General features: G+C 38.4%; 1 protein-coding gene across 1 annotated transcript in view; it reads right to left on the bottom strand.

Moving 5' to 3' along the window:
• The window catches only part of tbc1d32 (TBC1 domain family, member 32), a 75,010-nt gene that overhangs the window by 2,187 nt on the left and 44,914 nt on the right, over positions 1-27,909 (bottom strand). The window contains exons 29-33 of the mRNA XM_087180395.1: positions 22,143-22,212; positions 18,946-19,061; positions 14,495-14,649; positions 12,593-12,733; positions 7,007-7,195 (exon numbers count right to left, since the gene is read on the bottom strand). Coding sequence (XP_087036521.1) covers positions 7,007-7,195; positions 12,593-12,733; positions 14,495-14,649; positions 18,946-19,061; positions 22,143-22,212 — 671 coding nt within the window. The remainder of the gene's footprint in view (positions 1-7,006; positions 7,196-12,592; positions 12,734-14,494; positions 14,650-18,945; positions 19,062-22,142; positions 22,213-27,909) is intronic.

The following is a 27,909-nucleotide window of genomic DNA, read 5'->3' as shown; positions in this document are numbered from 1 at the left end:
TAAATCTAAGGGATCGAGCTGCACCGTGTCAGTAAACAACATCCATGCTTAGCGTTCAGTTAATGAGGTTTTAACGTGAAGGAAAAGAAAACAAACCAGCTGCATAGATTTCTTAATACGTACTAATATCTCCACCACCCAGGTACACACATACCGAGACATGTCTTAATATGCAGAGATATCTTAACCAGTCTAAGAGACACGTATCAGACCAGACAGAAGATATTTGGCTCATTTGTTCAGTTAGGATTTTAATTTCACCTTCCATAATTGCTTCCTGAGCGTCAGTATGCATCTGTCATGACAACACACAACCTCACGGGCAATGCAAACACCAGAGCAAATAACTCTGACTTGTGTGCATTATAGTGCAAGTGGCATCATCAATTAGCAGCCTAAGAAACGCTGCACCCAGAGGACACGCCGCATTCAGAATAACAATACACACCGCAAACGCCATGATGTCACCCACAGTCATTATCCAGGCCAAGGCCTTTAAAAATATATATATAAACCAGCGTTTAATGACTTCTGCAACGTGTCAGCACTCTCCTCTGCACAATGTGTTTTTGGAGAATCTAATTACAGGTTTATTTTAGCAGGTAGATAACACTGACAGGGACGTGGTGTAGAGAGAACAGTCAGTACTGTGAGCACAACAAAAGGTTGGAGACTTCCTGATAATTTATTTCCCTTTCTAATCAGACTGAAGATTTTCACACACAGTATAAATACAAATATAATCTATCTGGCTATTAGCTATGACCAATGGTTCCTAACCTGGAGGTCAAGACCTCACAGTGCAGCCTATTTCTTATCCACGAAGTAGTGTTTATTTTTTCCGACTCTTCCTTAAACTTAGATTTTTAGCCACACCAGCAGCTTGGGATCGTAGGTCGGTGTGTCCGCCACTTTGGTCCAGACTGAATTATCTCAACAGCTATTTGATGGATTGCAGTGTATTGTGGTGCCCCCAGATGATGAATCCTACTGACTGTGGTGATCTCCTGATGTTTATCTCTAGTGCCACCGTGAGGTTGACATTTGTGTTTTTCCAATGAAATGTTACAACAACTTTTGGTGATCCTGACTTCTCATCCAACGCCATCAAACGCTCAAATTATTTAAGTAATGAGATACTTGCAAACCTGCTAAACTATTGATATTCCCATCAGCTTCAATTGTGGTTTGTGTATAGTGCTAAAAATGTTAGCATGTCAACACACTAAACTAAGGTGGTGTGGTGAATATGTTAAACATTGTACCTGCTAAACATCAGCATCTTAGCATTAGCTTTGTTAGCATTTAACTCAAAGCAGAGCTGTGCAGCTTCACAGAGCTGCTGGTGTGGCTGTACTCTCCACAGTCTTGTCTGAAATGCTGGATAGTTTGATTTATTTCAATTATTCAAATTAAACAAATATCTCAGACATTTTAACCTCTTCTGACAGGTCACATGTGAACATTGATTTGTTTAAAAAAAATACACAAACCAAAAATGTTGGGAACCACAGATTTACACTGTCTTCCAGAGTTAGATAAAAGTCATGTAGTCATGCCTAATTCCCTTAGATCAGTGATCCCCAACCTTTTTTATACTTTTCATCCCCTAATAGGAAGAAATTTTCTACTTTTATGTCACTTTATATACTTTATGTTCAAGCAGATGTCTGTAATATGACCAGAAGTTCAATCAAAGAGCACCTTTTGCTGCTGAGACTGTTTAAATTTTTACCCACACAGTGTATTACAAAAAAAAAAAAATCACCAATTCAGGGCAAGTCAGGATATTAAATATAATTTTCTATATCCAATTTTAAGTTTCTTTTCTTATCTACTACCCTGAAAATCATCTCAGTACACTTTGAATTCATCTCATGACCTTTGGTTGGGGCCTAGACCTGCCTCAGAACACCAAAGATAATCATCAACCAAAAACCATGCTGATGTCTGGATCTTGGTGTCATTTGTAAGGTTATGTTTTTGTGACTGTAGAAAAGCCACAGAGCGAGAGTGAAGTGCACAGAGAAGAAATAGATTAAGAGCAAAAGGAGCGATGGGTTTTTATTATTTAAAGGGAGCAAATAGAGGGACTACAGACTGGTGATCGTTCAGCGGGGAGTAAGTAATGTCAGGAAGAAATGAGTTTTCAGTCTGATGGAGGACTCAGACTCCTGTGATTACTCCAGGCACCAATGCTTTACTACATAAAACACACTTTATAAGACAAAAACCATCTTTTAATCATATGCTATTATGAATTTGAGGTCACCAACTGCACTTCTATGATCTACTGAAGTTAATAAAGCGTGGGTTTATTGTCAGCAGTACCAGCTACATAACTTTAAAACTATTAAATCCATATTTTGTTGGTATGAAAGTATATAACCAGATTGGTAAATGTAACACTATTCTTCTTGTCGAAAGAGTATATAACACAAAGTACAGGACGTCTCCCAGTGGACTGTAAGATTCTTTATTTCAGTATAGATTTTGCAGAGAGAGATTAATCCTGAAGAATAATCAAAACTAAAGTTACTTTGCCCGTTCATTTAGCGCAACGGGAAACATCTGCTGACACAGTTAAAACCATGAAGGAGAGTAGCGATAAGCAGCATGAATCACTTGGGCAAGTATTTTTGGTCTGTTCTTTTCTCTGGGAGAATTAAAGAGGGTGAGAAAAGATGCAAGGACATACATGTATAGGAATTGGGGTCTTAATATGGATTCCTTAAGTTTAACACAAAGTGTGTGCCGATGTTCAGCTCCGTTGAGACCGGATGTTTTCATACTGAACAGGTGACAGGAGCTGCTTAATGTCCTTAATAATCTTCACAATATATTAACCATTAGCTGTGAGGAGATCATTAGGTAAGCTAATTAATGTAGTAATTACCAAAGATTTCTAAGTTTTCTTAGACTTGTCCTCACATGATGAATGAACAGTATTAATATTCAGTCTGAGTTTGCACAGAAGGTGACATTACAAGGAATATACACTCACTGAGCACTTTATTAGGAACACCATACTAATACTGGGTAGAGCTTCCCTTTATTCTCAAAACAACCTCAGTTCTTTGTGTCCTTGATTCCACAAGGTGTTGGAAACTTTCCTCTGAGATTCTGCTCCATGTGGACGTGACCGCGTCACATCATTTCTGCAGATTTGTCAGCTGCACATTTCAAGCTGCCAATCTCCTGTTCTACCACGTCCCAAAGGTGTTCCACCGGATTCAGATCTGGTGACTGGGGAGGCCACTGACCTTCACTGAACCTACTGTCACGTTCATGGAAACCAGTTTGAGACGAGGTTTGCTTTGTGACATGGAGCATCATCATGTTGAAGTAGCCATCACAGAGGAGTCTTTCTTTGACTGGCTTAATGTTGCCGTTAATGTCAACCATCTCCAATGCACCAAGTCCTCCGACCTTAACAACCACATTTGTCATTTTTTTTAACCGTCTGTAGTGTCTCCTGAAATACAGCCCCTACAGCGGTAGGCATACGGGACCTCGGTTGTCATGGTTACCATAATTAACACGCGGCTGTACCAAGAGCGATGTACAGATTGTCGCTGTGGTTACTAAAATAAAAGTCATGGCTTGTTTAGGTTTAGGAATATATCCGGCTTTGGGTTAAAATAAGTCCCTTTGCAACATAAGACGATCTTTGTCGCCATAGTTTCAATAATAACAACGTGGTAAACTTCGTTGAACGCTCATGGATAATAGAAACAACATAAAATGCTGGTTTCACATGGGAATCGTTGCTCCTGTCATAATTACTACGAACACTAGATGTCGCCTAGCAACAAAACCTAACTAATGGCCATAATAACATGCTGCACAAACGACCTATGGGCTTGTTTTTCATTTGAGGACAATCTCCTCCAATGGCATCAGAAACTTGTAACAGAAACCAGACCAATCACAGTTCTTGGCAGTCCATTTTGTATCTCTAAAAACTGTCTGGCCTCAACTTGAAATTAAATTCTTGTGGTATGTGTCAGCTACAGCAGAAACGTGGACAGGCTCCAAAGCTGCCCCATAACCTCTTAACACACAAGTATAAATCCTCCTTAAATGTGTCGGAGTGATGAGTTATGCAGTGATAAAAAACAAGAAGTACTGTACTACTGCTACTGTGGGAAGCTACAGTATGTGAGTGATATATACAGTATATGGTGACAGACACTTTTGGCAGTGGCAGACATTTCTTTGTCTGTCTACTTTACTCTCAACACTTCAGCCCCACTACAGCTAAGCTCCAACCAGACTCAGAGCGATTGTAACACGTCATTTGCCTTTTCAAATTTTAATTTAGATGAAATATAGATATACCCCCTAGTGAGACAGGATAAGTGTAGAAGGGTGCAAGTGTGTGTGTGTGAATGTTAAAAAAAAATCCTCTAATACCACATCTGTCTGAGTAAAATACTTCTTTCACATTGTTCCCACAGAGAGAGACAGAGGAGGAGACGAGATAAGGTCGTCAGACACGAACTAGCATGTCTAAAACTTTTAACAGTTCAGCTCAGGACGACAATTGTGTAAGTTTCTCTCTCTCTCTCTCACACACACACACACACAAACTACAGACACACAAACACACTCTGTCCCTTGCAGCGGTATCTGATGCTACGGCTCATTAGAAGAACTTCCTCAGATAAAGCCTCCGTAACTGATCTTTTATTCACAAAACCTGTCAGTGGTATGGAGATGTTAACACCAGAGCTACCAGCCAGAGACAAGACAGACTGAAATGCTTAATGAGTAATGACGATGTCAGGCCATGTCTCATTCACAAAGCCGGTGTTTAATGTTGCTTCGGATATTAGTAAAAGTAGACATCTTGGAGACCGTGACTCTAGACCTTTTGTGAAATCCTCTGGGCCACTCTTCAATTGAGCATTCACGCAATTCACCAAGCAGAACTTATTTTAATGAAACAAACTTTTAAATAAGCTTATTTTTACTATATATTTTTGGCAAAAATACAGCAGTGTGGGAGGTTTTGTTAACAAATTCTAAAAGTTGATTTTTTATTCATTATTATGGATGTGAATCATGGATGAGTGCTGAATTTACAAGGGGAGCTGTACAATTCAGTGGTAGTCTTGCAGCAGCAACAGCATCAGACTTTGCATATAAAAATGCAGATGTCTGAACCCAAATAACAAACTCGGGCTGCACTGCAACCGAGATGCTGCAGAATAACTCTACTAACATGAATTAAATCTTGTGCTTTGCATACTCATACTTTAAACTTTCTTTTTTGCACTTAATGTTTATTTAAATATGCAAACGTAAAACATGAACATGTGCATGTGTCAAGGATCATCTTTATATGTATATAAGCATCACATCCATCCATCCTATTTGAGATCTGTGAGTAGCGGCATCTCAGAGTCATAGGAACTCATATCTGCAACTTTTAAGATAATTTTACTGCTCCTTCCAAACACAACCTTTTTTCATAACGCATTAAAGCACAAATATAAGTGTTCTGTGTGCAGTTTAATGACGCTACCTTAAGGTATGACTTGAGATAGCAGCTTTCCAAAAACACAAAGCAATCTCTCCAGTATGTATTGTACATATATTAGGGCTGTGACTTTTATTGAAAACTCTTACTTTTGTTCAAACAGGAGAAAAAAAATATTTTGAACTGAATTCAAAATTCATTATATAAGCGTCAGTAGTTTTCCATGTGCTCCAGCATAGAGCTGAAATTCACTGTGTGCTTGACCTACTGCATGCCATACTGACCCATCAGTAAACTAAGCTCATCAATAAAAATGGGAGGAAGACACTAAGCAAAGTTGTGCTGATGAGAGTGGATTTAGTGGATGGTGCCACTGAGGAATGACATTTATCACACTGGGATACATGACTTATATCTTTACCTTGGAGTAATGGAGTCTATGTAGCAGTATTTTAAATTGTATAAGACCGTGTGTGATGATTGAGCATTTGTGTATTGTTCAAGACTTTCTTCTCATATGTCATCTGGCACTTACCCACTGGGCTTAAACTTTCAGAAGATGGAGATGTTAATGATAGTAGGGTGTCATATAGGTAGGAGATCAAAGTGTCTTTCAATTTCAAATCCTATTAAATATTTTCACATACAATCTCTCATTTGTAAATATCTGTAAAAGTTGCTATTCAGGGAATTACATTTCCTTTGTAGTCATGTGAAGGTGTCACATGTACCCCGAATTCATAGATCTTTAACACTATGAATTCCTGAGTCGCTCCACATGCAGACGGTTTTATCTAAATTGGATGAGGTGAAAGTAGCTTCTTTTGCAATGGGCAGTGAGAGATATAGGTTTAAGACCGAAATGGGATTTATTTTGTTTCCATATACGTACTTAGCTATGATGTTTGTCTCCTTTCGATGAAAAGTGTCTATTCTATGTTATTGTTCACTGTGGAAACAAAAGTTTGTACTGGCCCGAAATTCCTGGGGATGATTTATTCTCTATATGCAATATAGAAAATATATTACATGATATCAAGTTGTGATGCTCTGATCAAGGCTTGTTTGACAAAACACATGAGCATAAGAATATAAAATGGTAAACTGACTTCATTGAACTGAGATTTATTTTTTGTGTTGGGGTTACCTCAGTTCATAAGTTGTTGTTGTTGGGAATTCATGGCCTTTCATGAAGAAAAGTAACCTCAAGGTTTTTTTTGGCACTGTAGTCAAAATATTTCTATGTATTTTCAGGTTTAGAGCTACAAATGTTTAAAGCTTGCTTGTGGAGGTTAAATCTACTTAGAATGGTAATAAATAGGTGACCAGTTCTCGATCACATCTAAGTTCATCCTTTGCCTGAAAAACTAAATAGACCTTGTGGTGAGATAGTTTTGTCAACTGCTGTTTCCAAGGTCACAAAACAACAAATTACTGATACACAAGGGCACCTTCAAATTCTAAATGAAGCTTGAATGGATGTTCTGTGTATAATACTGTCGTACTGATGCACCGCCTCACCTTGAGGAAGACCTGCAGCTCCTGGGACTGTGTCCGCTGCAGGATGTCTGGCTGCAGGTGTTTGAATATGGCCACACACATGTAAACCTGGTAGTCAGGACCCATCACCACACAGGTGGAGACGTAGTGGCAGATTTCTGTCCAGTCCAGATAGTTCCAGAAACACTGAGTCACCCAGTGGAGGCACATCTGTGGACAGGAAGAGAAAATGTTATTGAGAATATACACATCTGTCAACAGAGTACAAGGTCACATCTAATACATTTGAAAGAAGCGATGACCCCAGTTATAATCTGAATGGTCGATTTGATGCTTATGACAAATAATGAATCATGTTTCAGACGATCATTCTTCTCCTATAATAAATCAAATCTGTCCTAATAACATGCCCTCCCCATCAATCTTCATGTTCTTGTTCTTCATTTTATTATTTTAATATATTATCATTAAAAATATAAGAAGACTAAAAAGTTACAAATAACTACATTTAACAATTATGCTTAAGTTTACTGTGTAGTGCTTGCGTGAGCCACATAATTACATCACTGTACACGTCTGTATTCATCTGCACTTTCCCAGCAACGCTATAGCACCAAGCACAACAGCAATGGCCGACTACATTGTCTCTTTACCAGTGTTGCTCCTGGCTTTTGCAAACGCACACTGGCATCCAAATATTTTGATGTTGATTTTGAACATTTCCGAATTTTGGAAAATGGCAGTCACAAAGTTTTACTTGGTCTTGTTGGTCATGATAATCCCGCCCCCAGCCCCTGACATAAGCGGTTCTTGTTGCTAGACCAGAAAGTGTTGGTGCTACAGTTTTCCTGACTGAGAGCCAGTTCATTGGATTAAATTAGGCAATGGCTCCGAAACCAGCCCTAAAACTGCCTTGGTGGAAAAGGGATGTGAGAGGTTTATGAAGACTGGTCCTGTGTGAGATGGCACAGCTGGGGTTCCTGTGTTGAACCTATTGAAAAACACATTCAGTTCTTTGGCACTGTCATGGCTGCTAAACCTGCTTGACAGCCTTTGATGTTGAAGCCTGTAATCTGCTTCATGCCCATCCACACGTCCCTGATGTTGTCCTGCTGGAGTTAATTCTCCAGCCTCTGTCTGTGCGGAGTCTTTGCACTCACTCAGTCTCCCTTTGAGATCACACTGTACCCTTTTCACTTAGTCCTTGTCACGAGATCTAAAAGCTCTCCTCTTTTTATTCAGCAGATCCTTCAGATCACTGGTGAACAAGTGCTTGTAACTGGAAAAACAGTGTTCAGTCCAGGTAGGAGCAGGACACTAGCACTGTACTCATCTTTAGCATTTGCATTCAAAAAGTGTCCAGTGTTGAAAGAAACACTGGAAATGGAACCATCAGGGGCTAACGTTAAGTTGGCATTTTGGTGAGGAGCTCAACTTATCTTGCAATTGTCAGCAAAATGAATACATGAGTAGTCCCAGAGCACTAATGTCAGTAATGTTGTACAGGGGGGGATTTGGAATAATAGGTACACTAGCTAATGTTAGACTCCATGGAAATAACGTTAACACCTAACGTTACGTCCAAAGTGCAATGTCTAGTGTTCATTAAATCAAAACAACTCAACCCCGTCAGGTTAATCAACAGTCCCAAGCTTGACATATTGTATTATAAGCCAATTAAGGTAATTATAATGCAACAGGAAGAGAATCTGTGGTCCAAAGTTTTTGCTGAAAGGTGACAATCTTGCACCCCTGATGTCTATATTCACTTTATATGCTGACTCTGCTTCATCAGATTTTCTGGAAACATGTTTACACAGAGTGAAAAATGAAATGATTACTCAGAGCAGTCTTGAATATTGGGGTGGGATTAGGGGACAAAGAGACAAGCAGATGCATCCTAATGTTTATATCTGCAGCTGATGACTGAGTTTAGATCTGTGATATTATTGCAGTGGATCAACAAGGGATTCCCACCTGTTCCCAGCGAAAAAGAAAAAAAGGTCTTTTTAATCAACTAAAGAAGAAATTAAAATCAAGACAGCACTTAGAGCAGTTTAGGTCCTGTGACTGTTAACAATGTTGTTCTGCACTCTGTCAGAGATTTGTCCAACTGATCATAAACAGGTCAGCAGTCCCTCTGTAACCCAAAGTCTGTTAACCATTAACCATTGTAATTCCAGACATATTGAAGAGAGGGTATTACTGTAGAGAGGGTATTACTGAAGATAAGAATTACGTGGGTGAATTTAGCCATTAAACATGTTGTTTAAATTGTGTTTAAGCATGAAGCTGTGACTGCTTGCTCACTACTTCCAATGATTTGATGTTGAAACTGGACAATCTGAGTTAACTTGAGTTATAGCACAACTGAAAAAATGGAGTGAGCAGGGCCAACAGTATAGCCAGACAATCACTGGGGTAACCTTTTGAATACTGCTACGGACAGCCTGTTTAATCAAAGCTAAGTGTGCGATACTAGAAACCAAACTAAGCAAACCGTGGTTTAAAAAATAGAGCTTAATGCAAATGTCAGAATGCTAACAAGCTCACAGTTGCAATGCTAATATGCAGGTATAATGTTTACCATGTTCACAACTTAGTTTCAAGTGTGCTAACATTTGCAATTTCAACAAGGTGCAAACTACAGCTGAGGCTAATAGGAATGTCATTTTTTGCTGGTATTTTTCATAAGCGCTGGGCAAACTGAAAATTTGACCTGATGATGGCACAATATGAAAAGTCAGGGGATCACCAACATTATTATAATTCATCCTGAGGGGGAGATGGATTTATGTACAAATTTCAAGGCAATCCATTGAATAGTTGTTGAGATATTTCAGTCTGGACCAAAGTGGACTGACAACAAGACTGACTCTCTAATGCGTCTAATAAAAAGACAGAATCCTAAAAATTGTACATTTTCTTTATTAATTGTGTCATGTTCAGAAGAATCTACTTCTTTCGTTCTTTTCGGTAGAACTCTGTTTATGATTTGACTATAATCAGTAGCTTTGAATCTGCCAGAGCTTCACACCCTTTCCAAGCGTCCAACAGACAACAAACAGTGCACACGCTCGGTTTTAACTAACTGTCATGCCAATAATTAGCCACTGTGTTCACTAACGACACAAGCCTGCTCAAGCATACAAACAACACCACTTACGCTCTATAAACATATTAAGATTATTTTCGCCCTGTCCTCAGCTAAACTATAATGAAAATACTGACATCCTAATTTGTGCGTTGTAATAAAAACAGGGAGCGGCTGGATCCATGCTGCCCTTTGTTTCTGAACCCTCAGGCAGAAAAACAAGAACACATCCTGTACTCCCTGTGACTGTAAATCCCTCCAAGGTCTCTCCAAGAGCAGCTCTTTTCTGAGAGTGGCAAAATGTTCTTTTCTGTTGCTTGTGTTCCTGTGAGCTAAAACTCAGGGGCCGAAGGTGAGTGTGACTGTATTCTCTCAGTATTCTTTACTTCATTTTCACTCTGCCATAAACAGGCTTTCAGAGCTATTACTAATCTGAGCAGGTCAGGTCACAGCGGCCAGCTCACCGAGGCATCATCTCCTGCCTGTGTGTGTTACAGCACTGACTGTTCAGAGCTTTTTATGTACAGTCTGTGGCTCTGAGTGATAATCAGCTTTCTGTTTAATCTTATCGTTGTCATTTTATGATTTTTGTTTTAATTCCAAACAAATAGAAATTAAAAACTCTGAAGCTTAGTTACTGAAGTGTTTGTTTTGCATTTGAGTGTTTTGTTGGATGTTGAGCAAAACAGTAAAACACATTTCTGAACATCTGAAACTACATTTTTAATTGAATATAGTTTTAAATGCATCTCACTTATTGTATTGTAACATATATCGATACTGGAGAAATATTTTCATGTCATATTCATGTTTTGACCTTACCATATTTTCAAGCCTAGTTTACGGCTATTGACACCATAACATATTAATAAGCTCCACTTTGTTTTTACATTCACAATAGTTCAAATGACTATGTGTAATATCAAAGGTGTAACTCATAATGTTTTAGTTTGACAGATATATAGATATTCTCATCTTCCAGTTTATTGGTTAGTCTATTGACATAAAAATAATGTCAACTATTTTCATAATTGACTAACTGTTTAATTAAGTTTTCAGGCAAAAAGATTGCTGTTTTCAGTCTCAAGTATAAAGATTCCTGCTTTTTTTTTCTATTTTACATCATTAAAAATTGAATATTGTTGGATTTTGCACTGTTGTTCAGACAAAACGAGACATTTGAAGATGTCATGTTGAACTTTGAGTAACTGATGGAGATTTTTCTCACTATTTTATACAATTAACAATCGATGGAAATGAAATAGCAGCTTAATCAATAATGAAAATATTTTTTCTCTCAGTGGGTGAACTTAAAGCTGTAATAACCATGATATAAAGTATAAGTGATATTAAGGATATTAAGGACCTCCCATGATTCAGCTTATTTATTCTTTCATTACCAACGGTTCCTGCTCACACTTAAAAAAACAAATTGAGTTTAGAAAGTCTCTTCCTGTCACACACTCCTTTTCTCAAAACAGTCTTGACTGTTTCAGATGTTTAAACAATCCGATGATAGATTTTGACTCAGGCCTGCGTTGGCACACACATTTCCACACAACCTCTACTGTAACAATGTCAAGTGGTGCACAATGCTTCATTTGCCATTGCAGCTTTGTCTGGCTTTCAAAGCTCAAACTTTTGGAATAGATATTTCCATTTCTGACTGAAGAACAGGTGCCCATTATCGCCTTGAAGAGGCAAGAGATGAGCTGAATGTTAACTTATTACTACACCCAGGAGACGGCAGGTTCAGATCTTTGATTTGCGAGTCTTATAAGCTTCCCTGATGCAGTACATTATGTGAGCCTCAACTGTCAAAACGCCGACACACAGAAGACAGGATCAAACATAAGAGGATTCAAGGTGAAAAACCTTTTCTCTGCCTCGTTGTTTGTGAGAGAGAAGAGTGTGTCAAAAGAATAAAGTGCTGAGGAGAAAAGATCTAACTTTTCCACTGCTCCGTTATGAAAAAAAGAAGAAAGATTTAATGTCAAAGCTGTATATTGGTATTTTAAAGTCCGCTGAAGTCAAAGCAGGATAAATAGGGAAGTCATTCTCAGGTCAACCAAGACCTGGTGGCGATAAGGGTCTTTAATTATATATTGAAACAACAGTGACAAAACATAATGCACTGCTGACTGTCTTGGTGTTGTTGGTGACGCTGTGTTCAGTTCCCTTTAGTAGTCATGACTGTTCCGTGTAGATCTAACAGGCTCAGGAAATGGAAATTATACAAAGACACTGAAGTAAGAATTTGATTAAGTCTAGACAGAAACTACTGTCTTCGGACTTCATCAGTCTAACTTTATGAGAGTGTTTCCGTGAATTCACATTATTACTGCAGTTAATTCTATGTTGAATAATGCATTGGATTTAGCAGCACGATTCTTACAGCAAAGTTGAACTATTTTACTGAAACTAGTTTTGTAAGAAAAGTGTCACTGATTATTAGCTGTAAATACCAGCCCCAGAGAGCATCCCTCATCACTTAGCTGTAAGTGAACTGATACCTGTGATGGGGTGAATCCAGACATCCTGAAAGCAGAATGGACCAGAGGGACCTCGGCTTTCAGCAGCATTTCCACATAGTGAGCTGTACACCAGTAGACAGGCTGGATCCCTGATTCAGCTGCTGCCACGAGAACATGGACCTGTCACGACAAACACAACAGATTTATCTCTCGTGATCTTGGAATCTTTTTGGATTTAATGTAGAGCTGTAACTCTTTAAATAATATTTGATATTACTTGCACCGGTGGTGGATTTTTAAACACAAAAATGAAAGAAATGGCAATTAAAGGCTCTGTGTTTTGTGTTCAGTGCTGATACAGTGTTGAATACTTGACACAACCTTCATTCTGAATTGAAAGAGCAGACAGATTTTTTGTGCAGATGTGTGTGTGTGTGTGTGTGTGTGTGTGTGTGTGTGTGTGCGTGTGTGCGTGTGTGCGTGTGTGCGTGTGTGTGTGCGTGTGCGTGTGTGTGTGTGTGTGTGAACAATACACACATTCTCTCCAAAACTTTGCCTCTGCCTCTTAATTATTTGTGCCTTTTCTGTTTTCTGTGATATTGACTAAATCATATCGTGTAGTTGGAGGCTAACTACTGACTGGAGAAATTCACCAGCTGCACATTCAGTCGAGTCCAATTGAGCCGTAATTGACTTAGGTGGGAAACGACAAAATGACAGAGGTGGGTATAATGATAGCAAAACTTAATCTCCGCACCTCAGTGCTCCCCTGCAATTCACAACGATTGAAGCTAGACTTCATTGTAGCCTTCTTCCCCTCAGTTGAACTCTGCCTTTTACTCTTATTTCTCCCGTCATTTATCTCTTTCAGTCATCTTCCTCCTTCTCCTACTCCTCTTATTTTCTAAGATCAGTAAACATCCTGTTTGGTTTTCACCGTGTTGAAAAGTGAATACAGAGGCAAACTGAAAATCATTATTTGAAAAATGTTGTTAGGATTCATCATGTTTTTTTGCTGTACCATTGCTTTGATAGTTGAAATGCTGTTGGGAATAAATGAGGACAAGGCAGACAGGCAGCAACAGAAGTCAAAGTTGCTAACATTTGAGGGTGCATTGCACACGTGTACATGGGCGTGAGATGAGATGTTCAATCTGAAGGTGAAGTTTTGCTTGACATGAGTGGAAGCCCTTAACACATTGTACTATATACTGTACACACTCCAAAGGAAAAACCAAACCATGCGAAAAGTGAGCAGTGACAGGTTTGACTGCAAACATACGAAGGGTCTTAACTGATACTCACATGCACCTCAAACAACTGCATCAAAGAAAAGCTCTTTTATGCCTTGAGATGTAAAGTGTGCATCAATCAAGCTGCCTGGTTGATCCAGATTTTTATTTTTTTATTCATACAACATTTTCTATTGGGGCTACAAGTAAGAAATTACTTTCATTATCAATTAATCTGCCAATTCATTAATTTTTTTAACAAATCAATTAATCATTTAATTAATCACAAATATAATTAAAAAAAAAACTGCATATGGCAATTTCCCAAAACCCAAATTGACTTATTCGCTTGATTATGTTTGTTTCATCTCTTCAACAGCCAACAACCCAAATACTCAAATATTCATTCATATATTTAATTTACTATCATAGAAGATGAAAAAAATCAAGCAAATCTTCACATTTATCAACTGGAATCAGTGAATTTTTGCCATGATTGAAAAAGATTAACTGATTATCAAAATAGTTGCTGATTGATTCATTTTCTGTTAGTCAACTAATGTTTTTTAGCTCTGTTTTCAATTGAATATTTAGATTTCAATCACAAAATTTCTCTTGATTCTCCTGAAAATAGTGAATTCAGCATCCGAACTGAACCAAAAAAAGATGAAAGATGATCTTCATTGTATGAGATTGCCATTATACTCACGGACGCATGTATCCCTGCAGGCCAGATGAATGCAGAGGCAAGCAGAGAGGAGAGGCTGAGTAACAAACGTAGAGATCGGTCCATGTCTCCAGACATGATGAGGAAAACTGTGGAGGCCAGCCAGTCATGGCCCGGGTAACCATCCTGCTGAGTGACTGGTGGGCAGAGTTAAAGAGCCAAACGACTGGTGGAAGAGATCAATGTTTCAGACTCATAGCAATGTTAAACAAACACAGCTCCTAAATGAAAGTGGTTCACTGGCAATAAATGGAACAGATACACATGGACTGTAAACCCCCTTCAATGTTCACACCTTCAAATGGGCCTAGTTTAACACAAATTAAAATAGTAAGAGCTTTAATCAAGAGGAAGCTCTACCTTAAACATAAAAAAGTATCTGAATTAAGTAACAGCCTATGCATTTTATTACTACTTAATGATCTGCAGAGTTGTACTGTATATTAATGTGGCATAAAACAAATCATGATTTAACAGATAATTTCTGGCAACAGCAGGTGGTTTTGAATTAATTAGTTATATAATCACAATTAGTTATATAAATATTGTATTTCAAAGCTGAAAAAACACTGATTGTGCCTTTCAATACTTTGTAAAGATCCTCTTTAAGTGTTGGAGGAAACTTGAGTCCATATGTTCTCTGTCAACTGATACTGATGCCAGTGTGTGTAAACCACACAGTGAGTAATGCTTTGACGGTTAATTAACCCCCACACACCAGACCATTATTTCATCGCTGAAAAACAGCTTCCAAGATCCAGTTCTCTGTCTCAGTGTGAAAGAAAACAAATAAAGCCAACATGGTCTTGCAGGTGGCAGCTCTGCATTGTGAGCGTCACATTACACCAGCAATGAAGAGGATTTAAAAAAAAAAAAAAACATACAAAAACACCAGGGTCACAACACAGAAAGCTTCCAAGGTTTCTATCTTAAAGCTTTCTCTCGTCAAGTTCATCTTCTTTGAGACGCCGGAGCATTTTACTCCTTGAAGTTCAGTTTCATTGAGACATTTGATATTATTTCATCCAGACCATGCTGGAACAAAATAACTGCACTGATATGCAGGTCTCAGTCCTGGTTCAGGAGAACTATGGAGCGGTTAATTGGGAGTGAGAACACAATCTGTCTCGACTATAGAAAACATCTCCAGGGTAATGACACGTCCTGCTTTTATGTGTTTCTGCTGAGTTGCCACCTTTAAAAACGGTGCACCCTTAACGTTTGTTTAGGAAGAATGCACACAGACACATTTAATTCGCAATTTGCCCTTGAATATAACACACCAGCATAAAGAATATGCTTTACAAACTCAGGCTTATTCAGTCTATCACATTCTTGCCACTGAGAAATCAGAGGAAGATGTTTTCGCACGGGAAGCTTTATATCAAATGAGTTTCTTAATTTCTATAATGTCTTAATAACTACTTTCATCCGAAATTCCAACAATCTTCTTTTAAATCAAGGAGACAAAAGTGGAGTGGTTCAATAAGGTGGAACCTATTTTATGTTTAACTGCTCTCAGGTATTTGCTGTTGAATGCTACAGCCCTTTGTGGTGTATATTAAGTATTTTGAACAGCGAGAAAAGGTAGTTAGACCAATGCAATTTAAAAAAAAAAAAAAAAAAGCCATTTTTGTTATTAGGATTTAGATTAGTTTATTTAATATATCAATATATTGTTAAAATAACAACTACTTAACTAATTTCATATGCAGCTTTTAAGCCAACATGGACAAAGAAAGTCCTAAATTGTTCATTCAAATTTGAGAGAACCAAGATGAGCAAATGAGCAAACTCCATTCACTAAGGAAAACATTTGGGTGCAGTTGAAAGCAGTAGAAAAAACTAATTAGTGGACTTTGACTTAAGACACAAAGTCAGAGGTATCCAAAGAAGGTTTTATCCAACTAATGACTATTTACAGAACATTTTAACTACATGTATCACACCGTTTCACAGGTGTTCTGTTAACTGTTAATTAGTGTCACATTATCGGTCGTTTTCTAGCTTAGATTCTAACAAACTTTGCAAAGATGAAAATATTTCCAGAAGTAACATTTGAATTAAATGATGTCTGGTCGTCAGAAGAGGATGAAGGGAAGAAGCCTGGATACTTGAGCGCACACCTGAGGTAACGTGTAGATAAAGTAGGAGGCTAGTGTGCACTGTGCAGGTCAGGAAAGTCTTGTTGTTGCGGAACTATTTGTGTTGGTGTAGCCAAATAATTATAAAATAAACAAACAAATCATAATCTGGTGTCGCTTATTTAACTAATATGGCGCTCATAGAACTGTTGTATAAAAGCAGTATCACACTCAGGGTCGTGATGTTGTACTGAATATCAGCACGGCTGTGATTCGGTCATAGGTACGACGCCGCAGGCCGAGTACCGAAGACCGAACAATTGCTTTAATGCCTTCTGTGAACTCACTTTTTTAGTATTTGCCATGTACAAAACAACTGTGGAGTAAATTGTCACTACTTATTGCTGATCATATAGTCAGTTTCACCTGATTTATTTCTTATTTTGACCAGATTTTATACTCATGAATCAAATTAACTGACAGTTATTGCAGTGATTGCAGTTAAAAGCTCTGGGGAAAAACGTAGTACATGTATCTTAAGTAAAGATTTTTTGTGAAATAAGATGAATGTTGTATGGATACAGAAATGTAATCAAAATGCAACAGTATTAGCTGCTGGTTTTAACCATTGGCTCATTTCTCAGTAACAAATACATCCAGTGAAACATCACTACATGCTCTTTGAAACTGATTGACAGACAAGCCTCATCCATTTGTAATACACTCTGTCAAGACATCACTTTGAATGATAAAGAATTATAAATAAAGTAGAGCCTCATGAGGATGAGAGCATTTTCATCTTCCGTCACTCAATAACATGAATGAAACTGGAAAAGCTCACTTTAAAAATACTGCCATCATTTTTTTTTTTTTTTTTTTTCTTCAAAGATCCTCCCTCTAAAATCAGAACTTTCTTTTTGATTTCTTTACTTTAACTGAACCACTCAGTTATCTGTATAAGGATGTCTCAGTTCCACTGGAATCAGATTTATTCATTTAAAACTACACAGACTTTATTGAAAGGTTTCTTCAAAAAGTATATTAAAATGTTATTTTTATGAATATATTGTATGCTGTGCACTACCGTTTACACCAGACTCATTTCAGCTGCAGAAACGTAGCGAACGTATCTAATCACCCAGCGTAAAAGAGCTTCACAACCAACTTCCTCATATCAGCTCAAATGTCAATGTGGTCACTCTGTATTATTGCCCCTTTACAAGGAAAATGTCAGTGTGTTTTATATTTGTGTGAGGACGTGTTATCTCTACTCATTGTTTTTATGTTCAATTGTCCACATACAAAAGGAAACTTTCTAAAGAAGACAGGAGGCTATCATTTGCTATTTGGGACAAAAGACGTCTGAACTGTTCAGTTAGACACAAATGGAGTAAGATCATCTGCGCTAGGGTTAGGGTTAGCTGCTTATCACACAGAGATGGACACTGTCTGTCGCTCCTCGTCTCTCTCAGAGTGAGACACTGCTCCTCTATGCTCTCTGGAGTGTACTAACAGTAGAAAATGGAGACAGACAAAACTATACTATACATATATATTATATATATATAAGTAAAGCTAAAAATAGGTTAATATACAGTACGTAAATGCATTATTGTGGGGTAAAGCCTGCATAGCTTTCTTTGTATAAAGTGTAAAAAGCATGACTTTCCCTTCCATCAACCCTTATCTTTAAGTTATATTTAGTTTGGATTGCTCATCTAATTGCTCTGTTCTATAAAAAAAGAGAGAAAATGAAAGTTAACATCACACATTTCTAAGTACTCCTAGTGTTGCACGCTAATTTATAGTGTCAGTTATGAGAATTATTTACAATTTGTTATAAGATTCAAGACACGTTAGGATACGTGGGCACCCTGCTGTGCACAGCGGGGTGTCAACATAATAGATGAGAATCTGACAATGAAGTGTAATAAAACATCATTTTTACTGTCATGTAACTCTTTAATCTGGAATTCTAGAAATAAATATGTATATACTGTATATGGACTTTTGTGTTGGAACAAGAGGTGTAGTACACTAGTAAAAATATAATTTCTTTTGGTTGTCATCTAATTTTGAAAGGCTCATTTTAAAAAGGACTAAAGTGACATATTTTCCAACTTGTTTCAGATGTTTTGGGTTCCAGGATCGGGAAAATAAAACATTGTTAAATTCATTTTGAGGTTATGGTGGGACCCCTACCATAAACTATATGATACAAATCCCACACTAATGTACATAGACAACCAGTGTCGCCCAAGAAAATGTATAGAATACCAAAGAGGTGAATATCTTCTACAACTACAGTATTTCTACCTGCTGCACAGATGTGGTCTCTGGAAAGGATACTGAGCTGTGACGAAGTTTGAGCTCTCTGTGAGGACAGGAAGATCTTTATGTGCTTCATTAGCAGCGTCAAGTCTTGCACAGCGTTGTCTTTGAGTAGCTTGAGGTAGCTGCCGTACCTGTGGATATAAGACAAAACAAATGTAAAAGAGATCTCACTTTTTCACTTGCATCATGGGTTTGTTTGACAAATCCATGAGTTCTAGTTAATCTCCTGTGAGACTACTCTATTGCTGTTCAGTATCAAAATCAGGTATGATCTATCTCACTGTATCTGAAAAACTAAATGAAATAAAGCTGTGAAACTTTTTTTTTTTAAAGCCGCTATTTTTCTGGCAACTCCCGTAATCCCCGTCTTATATTTCACAGAAAGGAAATATAAGACCCACAGAGCACTTTATTAGGAACACCTGTACACATTATTCATGCAGTTATTCAATCAGCCAGTCATATTTTTAGCAGTGTAGTATATAAAAACATGCAGATGCAGGTCAGGAGTTTCAACTAATGTTTACACCAAATAAAATGGTGAGAAATGTGAGCTTTGACTTTGACTGTGGCATGATTGTTGGTGTCAGAAGGGCTGGTTTGAGTATTTCTGAATATGATCTCCCAGGATTTTCACACACATACATAACAGTCTCTACACTTTACTCAGAATGGTGTGAAACCGTTGTAGCCCATCCAACCTTGAGGTGGCTGGGCTACAACAGTAGAAGACCATGTCAGGTTACACTCCTGTCAGCCAAGAACAGAAATGCGAGGCTGCAGTGGGCACATTCTCACCAAAAGTAGACATTTGAGGACTGGAAAAACATAGTCTGGTCAGATGAGTCTCAACTGAGGCAGCAGATGGTCGGGTCTTGGTACACTCTGGGCCCCTTAATTACCAATCATGTGGACTATGTGCATTTTTTATGGCCACAATTTAGCATATTCCAAAAAAGTAAATGTCATCTCAAACTGGTTTCATGAACATGCCAATGAGTCACCAGATCTGAATCCAGTGGAACACCTTTGGGACGTGGTAGAACAGGAGATTGGCAGCATAAATGTGCAGCTGACAAATCTGCAGAAACTATGTGATGCAGTCATGTCAACATGGAGCAGAATGTCAGAGGAAAGTTTCCAACATCCTGTGGAATCAATGGAGGGAAAGAACTGAGGCTGTTATGAGAACAAATGGAGGCTCTACCCAGTGTTAGTGTTGGTGTTCCTATTAAAGTGCTTGGTGACAGTATATTACTGGACTGGGAGAGAAAGAAATACTGAGGCTCATGCAATACCCAGAAGGACTCATCAAAACTGTATTCAACAAGTTCCACATAGCTAGATTTGACTCAGCAAGTCTGACACTTGTAAAGACAAGGATTAGGAATATATTCATTTCCAACAATTTTTAATCCTAAAACACAGTGCTCTGTGTGTAACACACACACACTGTGTTCTGTTGATGTCAAAAATGCAAACATGACGCACTGTCTTTCAGAACATGCTCTGAAGCTTTTCAGCTGCAAAGCTCCCTCAAGGGAAAGTGTTGAGGAAAGACTTACATCCACTATGTAATGTAGCAGCGGGGTGTCGTTAGAGACGGGAACGAGCAGTGTGAGAATAGTAACACACGTCAGAGGCCCCACTCATGGAAAAATAAAGAACAGACCCAGTATTATACACACTCACTTCATTAAAGTTAAAACAGAGCAGCGGGAGAACACTTCCACACCTTTGGCAGGTGTGGGGGTTCAATACTAGGAGCAGAGGGGAACACTGTGGCAGCATGTTTCTGACACCTTTAGCATCTATAGTCAAAGTGGCCTTAAATGTAAAAGAAAATGGTGTGGACAGACCACCTCATCTGAGTTCTCAGATCCTCTGAAGGACACAACCCACAAAGACGTGTCCTTCAGAGGATCCAGCTGCTGAAACAGTTAACATCTCTTTTTGTTGATGCTGTATTTTAATTTCTGGAAGAAGGGTTTTCTGTTTCTTCAGGGATGGCCTTCTCCCTTTACATCTGTTGTGCACATTTGTGCTCTAGGAAAAATCCTTTTTCTCTGTAATTCTAAGGAACAGAAACCAATACCTGGGGCCATATGACTGAATAATGTACACTGTAAACACAAGAAACGTGCATACACCACATTCCACAAAAAAGGTATTTATCAAGGAACTAGGAACATACATACCATGTTTTTACAGAGCTCATTGTGATATGAAATTGGAAAAATAAGTTGGGAGCCCGAAGCTAATACACTGTGTTGATAAGTAGCAGCACTATATGATGAGGCTCACAGGTGAGCGCTGACAGTCCAATTGCTGGCTGTAAATTCAATGAGCTGATGGGGAAGTGGAGTGGTGTTTTGTGGCAAGTTAATAGAGCAAATATGTGTGGCATAAAGATTATGCTACAGAAACAAGCTCTTTGTGTGCGTGTGCGTGCGTGCGTGCATGCACACACATACGTGAGCACACACACAAGTAGACAAATGTGCATTTTGGTTGTGTGACGATAAATATCCCTAAAACAAAAGCCATGACCTTGTTCCCATCAGCAGCAGCTGACTGTGTGTTTAGTGCTAATAAGCAAATGTTAGCATGATAACACACTAAATTGAGATGGTGGGCACTGTAAACATACCTGCTAAACATCAACTTGTCATTGTCATTGTGAGCATGTTAGCATTCTGACATCCACATTTAGCTTGAAGTGCTGCCAGCTACAGACTGGTGGAGGACACAGAGGTATTCATATGCAAAACACTCAGTGAGACTGCGTCTCCACTGATCAGTGCCTAATTATGAAGTAGAAATCAGTGTGTAAAATTCCACAATGGGCAAGGTTCATGAATCTGAACCATAAATATGAGGAGCAATATAAGTTTTGACAAAGTATATTCCTGCTTCCTGCACACACAGTTTATAATCTGACCCCTGAATTTTTACCATTCATTATTTCCTGTATCAAACTGTACCTCCTCTGGCAGTACATCACATCTTCAATGTAGTGAGAAAAATACATCACCAAACAACTAAACGGATCCAGAGATGCCAGATACATCAACAGTAGCAGTTATACTGCAGTAACTTAAATGAAGCTCGCTGCTCAGTTTAAGAGTTTGTGCACAGCAGGCTCACCATCCCAGGCTTCTGCTCTTTTATTAAATAAGGGCTGATGAGCTATAGAAAAACACTTTACATACCTGAGACAGATGTTGATTCCCAGCTGTTCCACGGGTGATAATACAGTACTCTTCACACTCTTCTCTTCTGCTGTAAAACAAGGAGATTAAACATGAGAGGTGGCTACTTTGAAGCGACGCATTATACCCATAGAGGGAATGGCAAATGTTTTTTTTTTTTATAAATATTCCTCAGACATCACTGACAGGCTGCATTACAACAGCGGAGAACGATGGCAACATATCTTGACTTACTACTTCTGAAGGCACTACAGATGTGATGTTGTGCCAGCTAATTTTGTAATTGGCAGTTTTACAGCAGTCGTTTGGGCATTTAATTGTGATGTTTGCAAGGTGCTGTGGTATCAAGGTGAATGGGGGTAATTTCAGTAAGAAGTCAACCCTGAGTCGTTTCAGCATGTTGATGCTTTAGAGCAGCAGAGTCACAACTCATGATTTTAGGAGTGTGATTGAATTTTGGAAAAAATACAGAATGGAATTTTGAGCCCTGTGAGAAAGCTCTTTATCTCAGTACTCAATCTGTGGAGTTGGATCCTGCAGTGAGAGGCTACAGCAGCTGAAAATACTGGAGCAAGGCAGCTTTAAATCCACATGCCGAAGCTTTCTACAGAATGTTGAACCATCACTCCCCAGCTGTTCTCATGGGCTCTTACTTAGCGCCATTAAGTCTGCAGAATCATAAAAATATATTAGTTTTTGGAGTTACAGTTTGTAATTGTGTGGAGAGAACGACGAATGAAGCAATAACTGAAGGAGGAGTGATATTTTGTTTTGGGAGATGTTTCCACTGCTTCCTGACTTTGGGGAAACAGAATATTATTACATTTGTGCTAATGGATCCCCTGCTTCAGACAGTTTGTGGCAAGATGATGAGCAGAAGTTTTATCCAGACAGCGTCAGTGGCGGGGAAAACTTCAAATCCAATTTACAAGCTAATGGTGCAGAAATATTGAAAGGAGATGATAATATGGCGGCTGTGATGTACATATCGATGTGAAAAAGCTGGACAATGTAGATTAATAACAGGACATCAAATCTTGTATTAATTGAGAGAAAATAGCTTTTGATGAGGGCATGAAGCAGCGCCAGGACAACTAGTTCTGTATTTCCTCTCACCCTTCCCTTCTCACATATTAACATCTCTAAAAACCTCTTGCTGATGGCAATTACTGTCTAATGAAGATGAATGCTCTCTTGTTATATTTATTCCCTCCCTCCCCGCTCCTCTCTCCTCCTTTCTCTCCAGCTTTGTGCCACCGGAGTCTATTTTACAGTTTGTAATAACTATAATCACAACCATTTAACTTTTGTTAAAAAGAGCCACAGTTGAAAGATGGCACATGCAATGCATCTCTGACATTAGTTATGAAAATCTGTTCTTAATTGCCAAGCACAGCGATGGTGAAAGTTATGAAGAGTAATATCAGGAATCTGTAGCTCTCAGTTGATTCAGTTTCCAGAATCATTACAGTCCTCTGTGCTTTAGATAAATCAAAACAAAGCCTTCAAAATAAAAGAAGCCTGCAGAATCAAAAGGGTTAGGAGAGGGACTTGCTGTGATGAGACACATTAAGAGAAAATCCTTTAAGATGAGCACACAACATCTACAAGGAGCCTGTGCACAGCCTAGGCGTGTGAGCACATCCACAATGTGTGCAGCCTTAAACATATATGTGAAACTGAAATTGAATTTTCTTTTACAATAAATACAAAGTAACCCAGCTGAAAGCTCCAGAAAATGTGAGTCAGTGGATTTTTGAGTTGAGATAGTTTCCAAGGTCAAGAATAATTTCATTTCTAACTTCATTGATGCTGCACTGTACAGCATGTTGAGCTTTAAGGCATTCAAGTAGAGAACAGCGATGTAGCTTTACTTAGAATGGCTGTGTCCTTGAATAAAGATTCATGGTCGACTAATGCAAAAATAAATAAATAAATAAAACATTGCACAAGTCTCAGTCTACAACAGCAAAAAACTAAACTGGACAAGGGCCACAGTAGAAATAGCAGGAACAAAGACTTCAAGACTTGACTGTGAGTATGGGGGCCTCTCAGGGGACATGGACTGAGCCCCTTTTATAACCATCTTCATCTATACCTGTGCCTGTTCATCAATCAAAGAGTTTGTCCACAATACCACCATACAGGGTTTGATGACCAACAATGATCAGATGGCCCACAGGAAGGAGGTTAAGGGCCGCAGAGCTCTGATAACAACCATGCACCCAACATCAACAAGAACACGGAGCCTTCTGTGGACCTCAGCTCCCGAGTGTCGACATCTCAGAGGACAGTAACACTTCCAGTGTGCTAAACAAGACACAGAACATCTCTACGACTTGAAGAAGATCCACTTCTCCCCTCAGCTCTTATTCAGCTTCTACCATAGTATGACAAAGGTCCTCCTTACAAACTGCATTACAGTGTGGTATGGCCACAGTTCAGCTGCAGACCAGAAAGCAGACATCCACCATTTCCCAACTCAACTCATGTCACTTTTTGCCTCCCTTCCTCTCCCCCCTGCTCTTTCTTTAGGTATCATGGTCTAAAGCATTTCAACTACCACGAGACAGAGCTGCTGGTATTAGTTCTTTTCTTTTTTTTTTTAAACTTAAATATTTTGTGTACTTGTCACTTTTTCTCTATTTTTATCAAGTTGCACAGTCTAGTAATGACGAGACAGTGCAACTTGACATAAATGTGTAACGCGAGTAAAGCTGAAATGTTTTTCTCCCTGTGTTTTTCAGGTATTTTCGTCGCATGTCTAAAACAGTGAAAAAGAGGCTCTTTAACCAAAGGTAGGATGTGGTGAAACAATCCATTTAAATTAGGAAGTGTAGATCACTATATGGGCCATTAAGATGTTCTATAAAAAGTGTTCTCTCTTTGTTTCCAGTCAGGCAGGTGAATTAAATGAGATTGCTGGACAGCTGGCTTCAGGAGACAGGAGGCCATGAAGGGTGAGCAGATACAACTCTGAACACTGAACTGACAGAGGTTAATACTTCGCAAATGAGTCTGCTCTCTCCATACAATGGGAGCGCTCAAGTAGGGCAGAGTGGCTGAGACTGTAGTCAACGTCAATCAAACACACAGAGGTGCCCGACACCCGCTCCCCCCCGCCGCATGCGAAGACACACCCACACAGCTGTGTGTGTGTGTGTGTGTGTGTGTGTGTGTGTGTGTGTGTGTGTGTGTGTGTGTGTGTGTGTGTGAGAACTTTTATCTTAAAGCAATGAAGAGATGTAGAGACTAATGCAGCAATTTAATGACAGATTCTTGTTGATGGTTTGGATTTGATACAACAGCCTCTAAGACACTGAGCTGAACTTTATAAACATGTATGACTAAAAGAAATGACTTAAATGAGACTACGCATTGCATTGTTTGATGTCAAATTATGTCGTCCGTTTCTTCCTACTTTTGCTGTTTTGTTTGACTTCAGTTCTCATTTTGTGTAATTGTACAAATTCATTTTAAGATTACTTTATACCTTCTAGATTTGTGTCTACAACAAATCATTTACATCCACCCTATATCCCCTGTACCCTGCTTCCCCTGAATTACTAATATAATTTGACTGAATGAATTTTATGTTTCATTTTTGCCCAATAGTGGCAACAACCTTGTGTCTGGGAGAACTATTTCTCATAACTGATCTGTATTAATGAAATTATGTAAATAAGTTTGGCTGATTTCTAAAAATGTTGGGTGAATGAGTATTAAAAAAAATGAAGTCATAAAGTAAAAAAAAAAAAATCAACAACTTTGAAGTGTGTGAGTGAACTCAGATAAATAAATCATTAAAACAAACACTCAGAATTAAGATTCTTCATCAGCGTGCCCCCAGAGAAGGAGACATGCCTCTGTACTGATGGACTAACAGAGACAGCTCTGATAAAAGACATTCAATACACTGCGGGGAAATATCTCAGTCTTCAATGGAAGAAAAGGCTAACTGATGAGTCTCTCTCCTTATTGAAAAATGCATAATAAATAAAAGCAGGCTAAACACATTCCATATATGTTTTTTAATTACTATTATTCATTATTTACGCCGCATTTTCAGAAACTCTACAGAGAGAGCCCGCCTTTTATTAGCTGTCTTCTTTCCACAAATGACCGTCTACTAATTCATAACATCTGAATTCTGAATTCTTTGACTCTCATATATTTTGTTCCTCCTCAGTAGCTCAGGGACATTTGTCTGAATACATGAACATGTACAAAGCCCATCAAATTCTGCACGGTATTTCAGAAATTTGCATTACTCAGGCCTTTATTCCTACAATAAATGGCTAATACACCATGACCATGGAAAATGCTCTTTTTGATGAAGTTGGCAGGTAGCAGACAGACAGGATATTAACCCACAAAAAAAACATTGCAATGCCTTGTGTGACCCAGCAGCTAACTCCTACTGGAATATATATGGATATACATCGTGAGATAGTATAGCTTCTTGAAAGAAACGGATGGGAAATAACTACACATGGGAAGTCTCATCTGGCAAATTAGGAACTTAATAAATGAAGGTACTTCCTTACATTGATGCAAAAATTATTTTGAAATTCAATATTGCCATAAATGAGTGCTGCTGCAACATTATCCACTAACAAACACAACCAGAAACACCACTGTTTCTAACAATGTAGAAAAAAATCACTGAGAACTGACAGGTTCATATTGTTTCACGGTGTACCACATATCTGGAACAAACTTCCACAAAACTTGTTGTTGTATGCTCCAACTCACAGTTCTTCTAAATTCAGGCTTAAAGCTTTTCTGTTTGCCATTTCCTTTTTCAGATTCAGTCTGGAGCGATTCATTCACATCTTGCACTGCCTCGAAACTTTATTCTTTTCTTTATTGCGTTTAATTTATTTACCTTGTTTATCTTCCTTTTAAATCCTATACACCTGATTGCCTTTTACAACGTGTCCTCATCTCTTTTTTATATCTTCTCTAAAGCACTTTAAGTAAATGACGAATAAACTTGCCTTGCCTATGTTGTCAAATATCCTAACCGTACCTCCAAGTAGTGAAACAAATGTGTCCATTGTACGAACGGCACAAAGTAAATAAAGTTCTGCAACGTCTTGTCAGGTCAACTCACTATCATCAGCATATGTAAAATCAAAAGACAAAGGACAAACACTTTGAAAAAGAAAACTTGTGCAAGTAGGTGAGTCCAAAGCTTTCAAAGTGAATTTACTGAAGTGATTACATCAATTAAAGCCTAGATCACTCTGTGTGTGTGTGTGTGTGTGTGTGTGTGTGTGTGTGTGCGTGTGTGTGTGTGTGTGCGTGTGTGTGTAGAGAAAAGGATGGACAACAAGGAGAAAAAAACCTTTTAGAAATAGTTGATAAATCTCTTCAATTAGTGGACGGATATAAAACAATTTCAAAGATATTAAAATATCTTTGAATACCACTGAAGACTATGATCTGATGAGGAATAAATGAATCATCTTTTGCACAGTATCAGCATCAATTTATCACGCTGAGATTGACAATGATGCATTAATCTGCTCAGACGAGATGCCATGAAAGCAACAGCTTTAAACTTTTAATACAACTCTTCAACTACTTGGTGCTCAGAACACTATGAGTTTTACAAGCTTGGCAGGAAACTGGTCACATTTGTGATAGCGTGCAAGGCGAACTGACATCACAAACACTGATGACACTGGACGGCTGATTTTTTATCCACCTGTCACTCTGAGTCATGGCTTCCAGCTTATCCTTTTATTTAATCCCTTTTTAA

This window comes from Seriola lalandi, unplaced genomic scaffold (assembly GCF_002814215.2).
Source record: "Seriola lalandi dorsalis isolate HSWRI2012SDOR001 ecotype SW California unplaced genomic scaffold, Sedor1 jcf7180002054901, whole genome shotgun sequence".
NCBI classification, from domain to species: Eukaryota; Metazoa; Chordata; class Actinopteri; order Carangiformes; family Carangidae; genus Seriola; species Seriola lalandi.
Note: the sequence above shows the minus strand (reverse complement) of the source record. Positions and strands in the feature narration are given on the sequence as shown.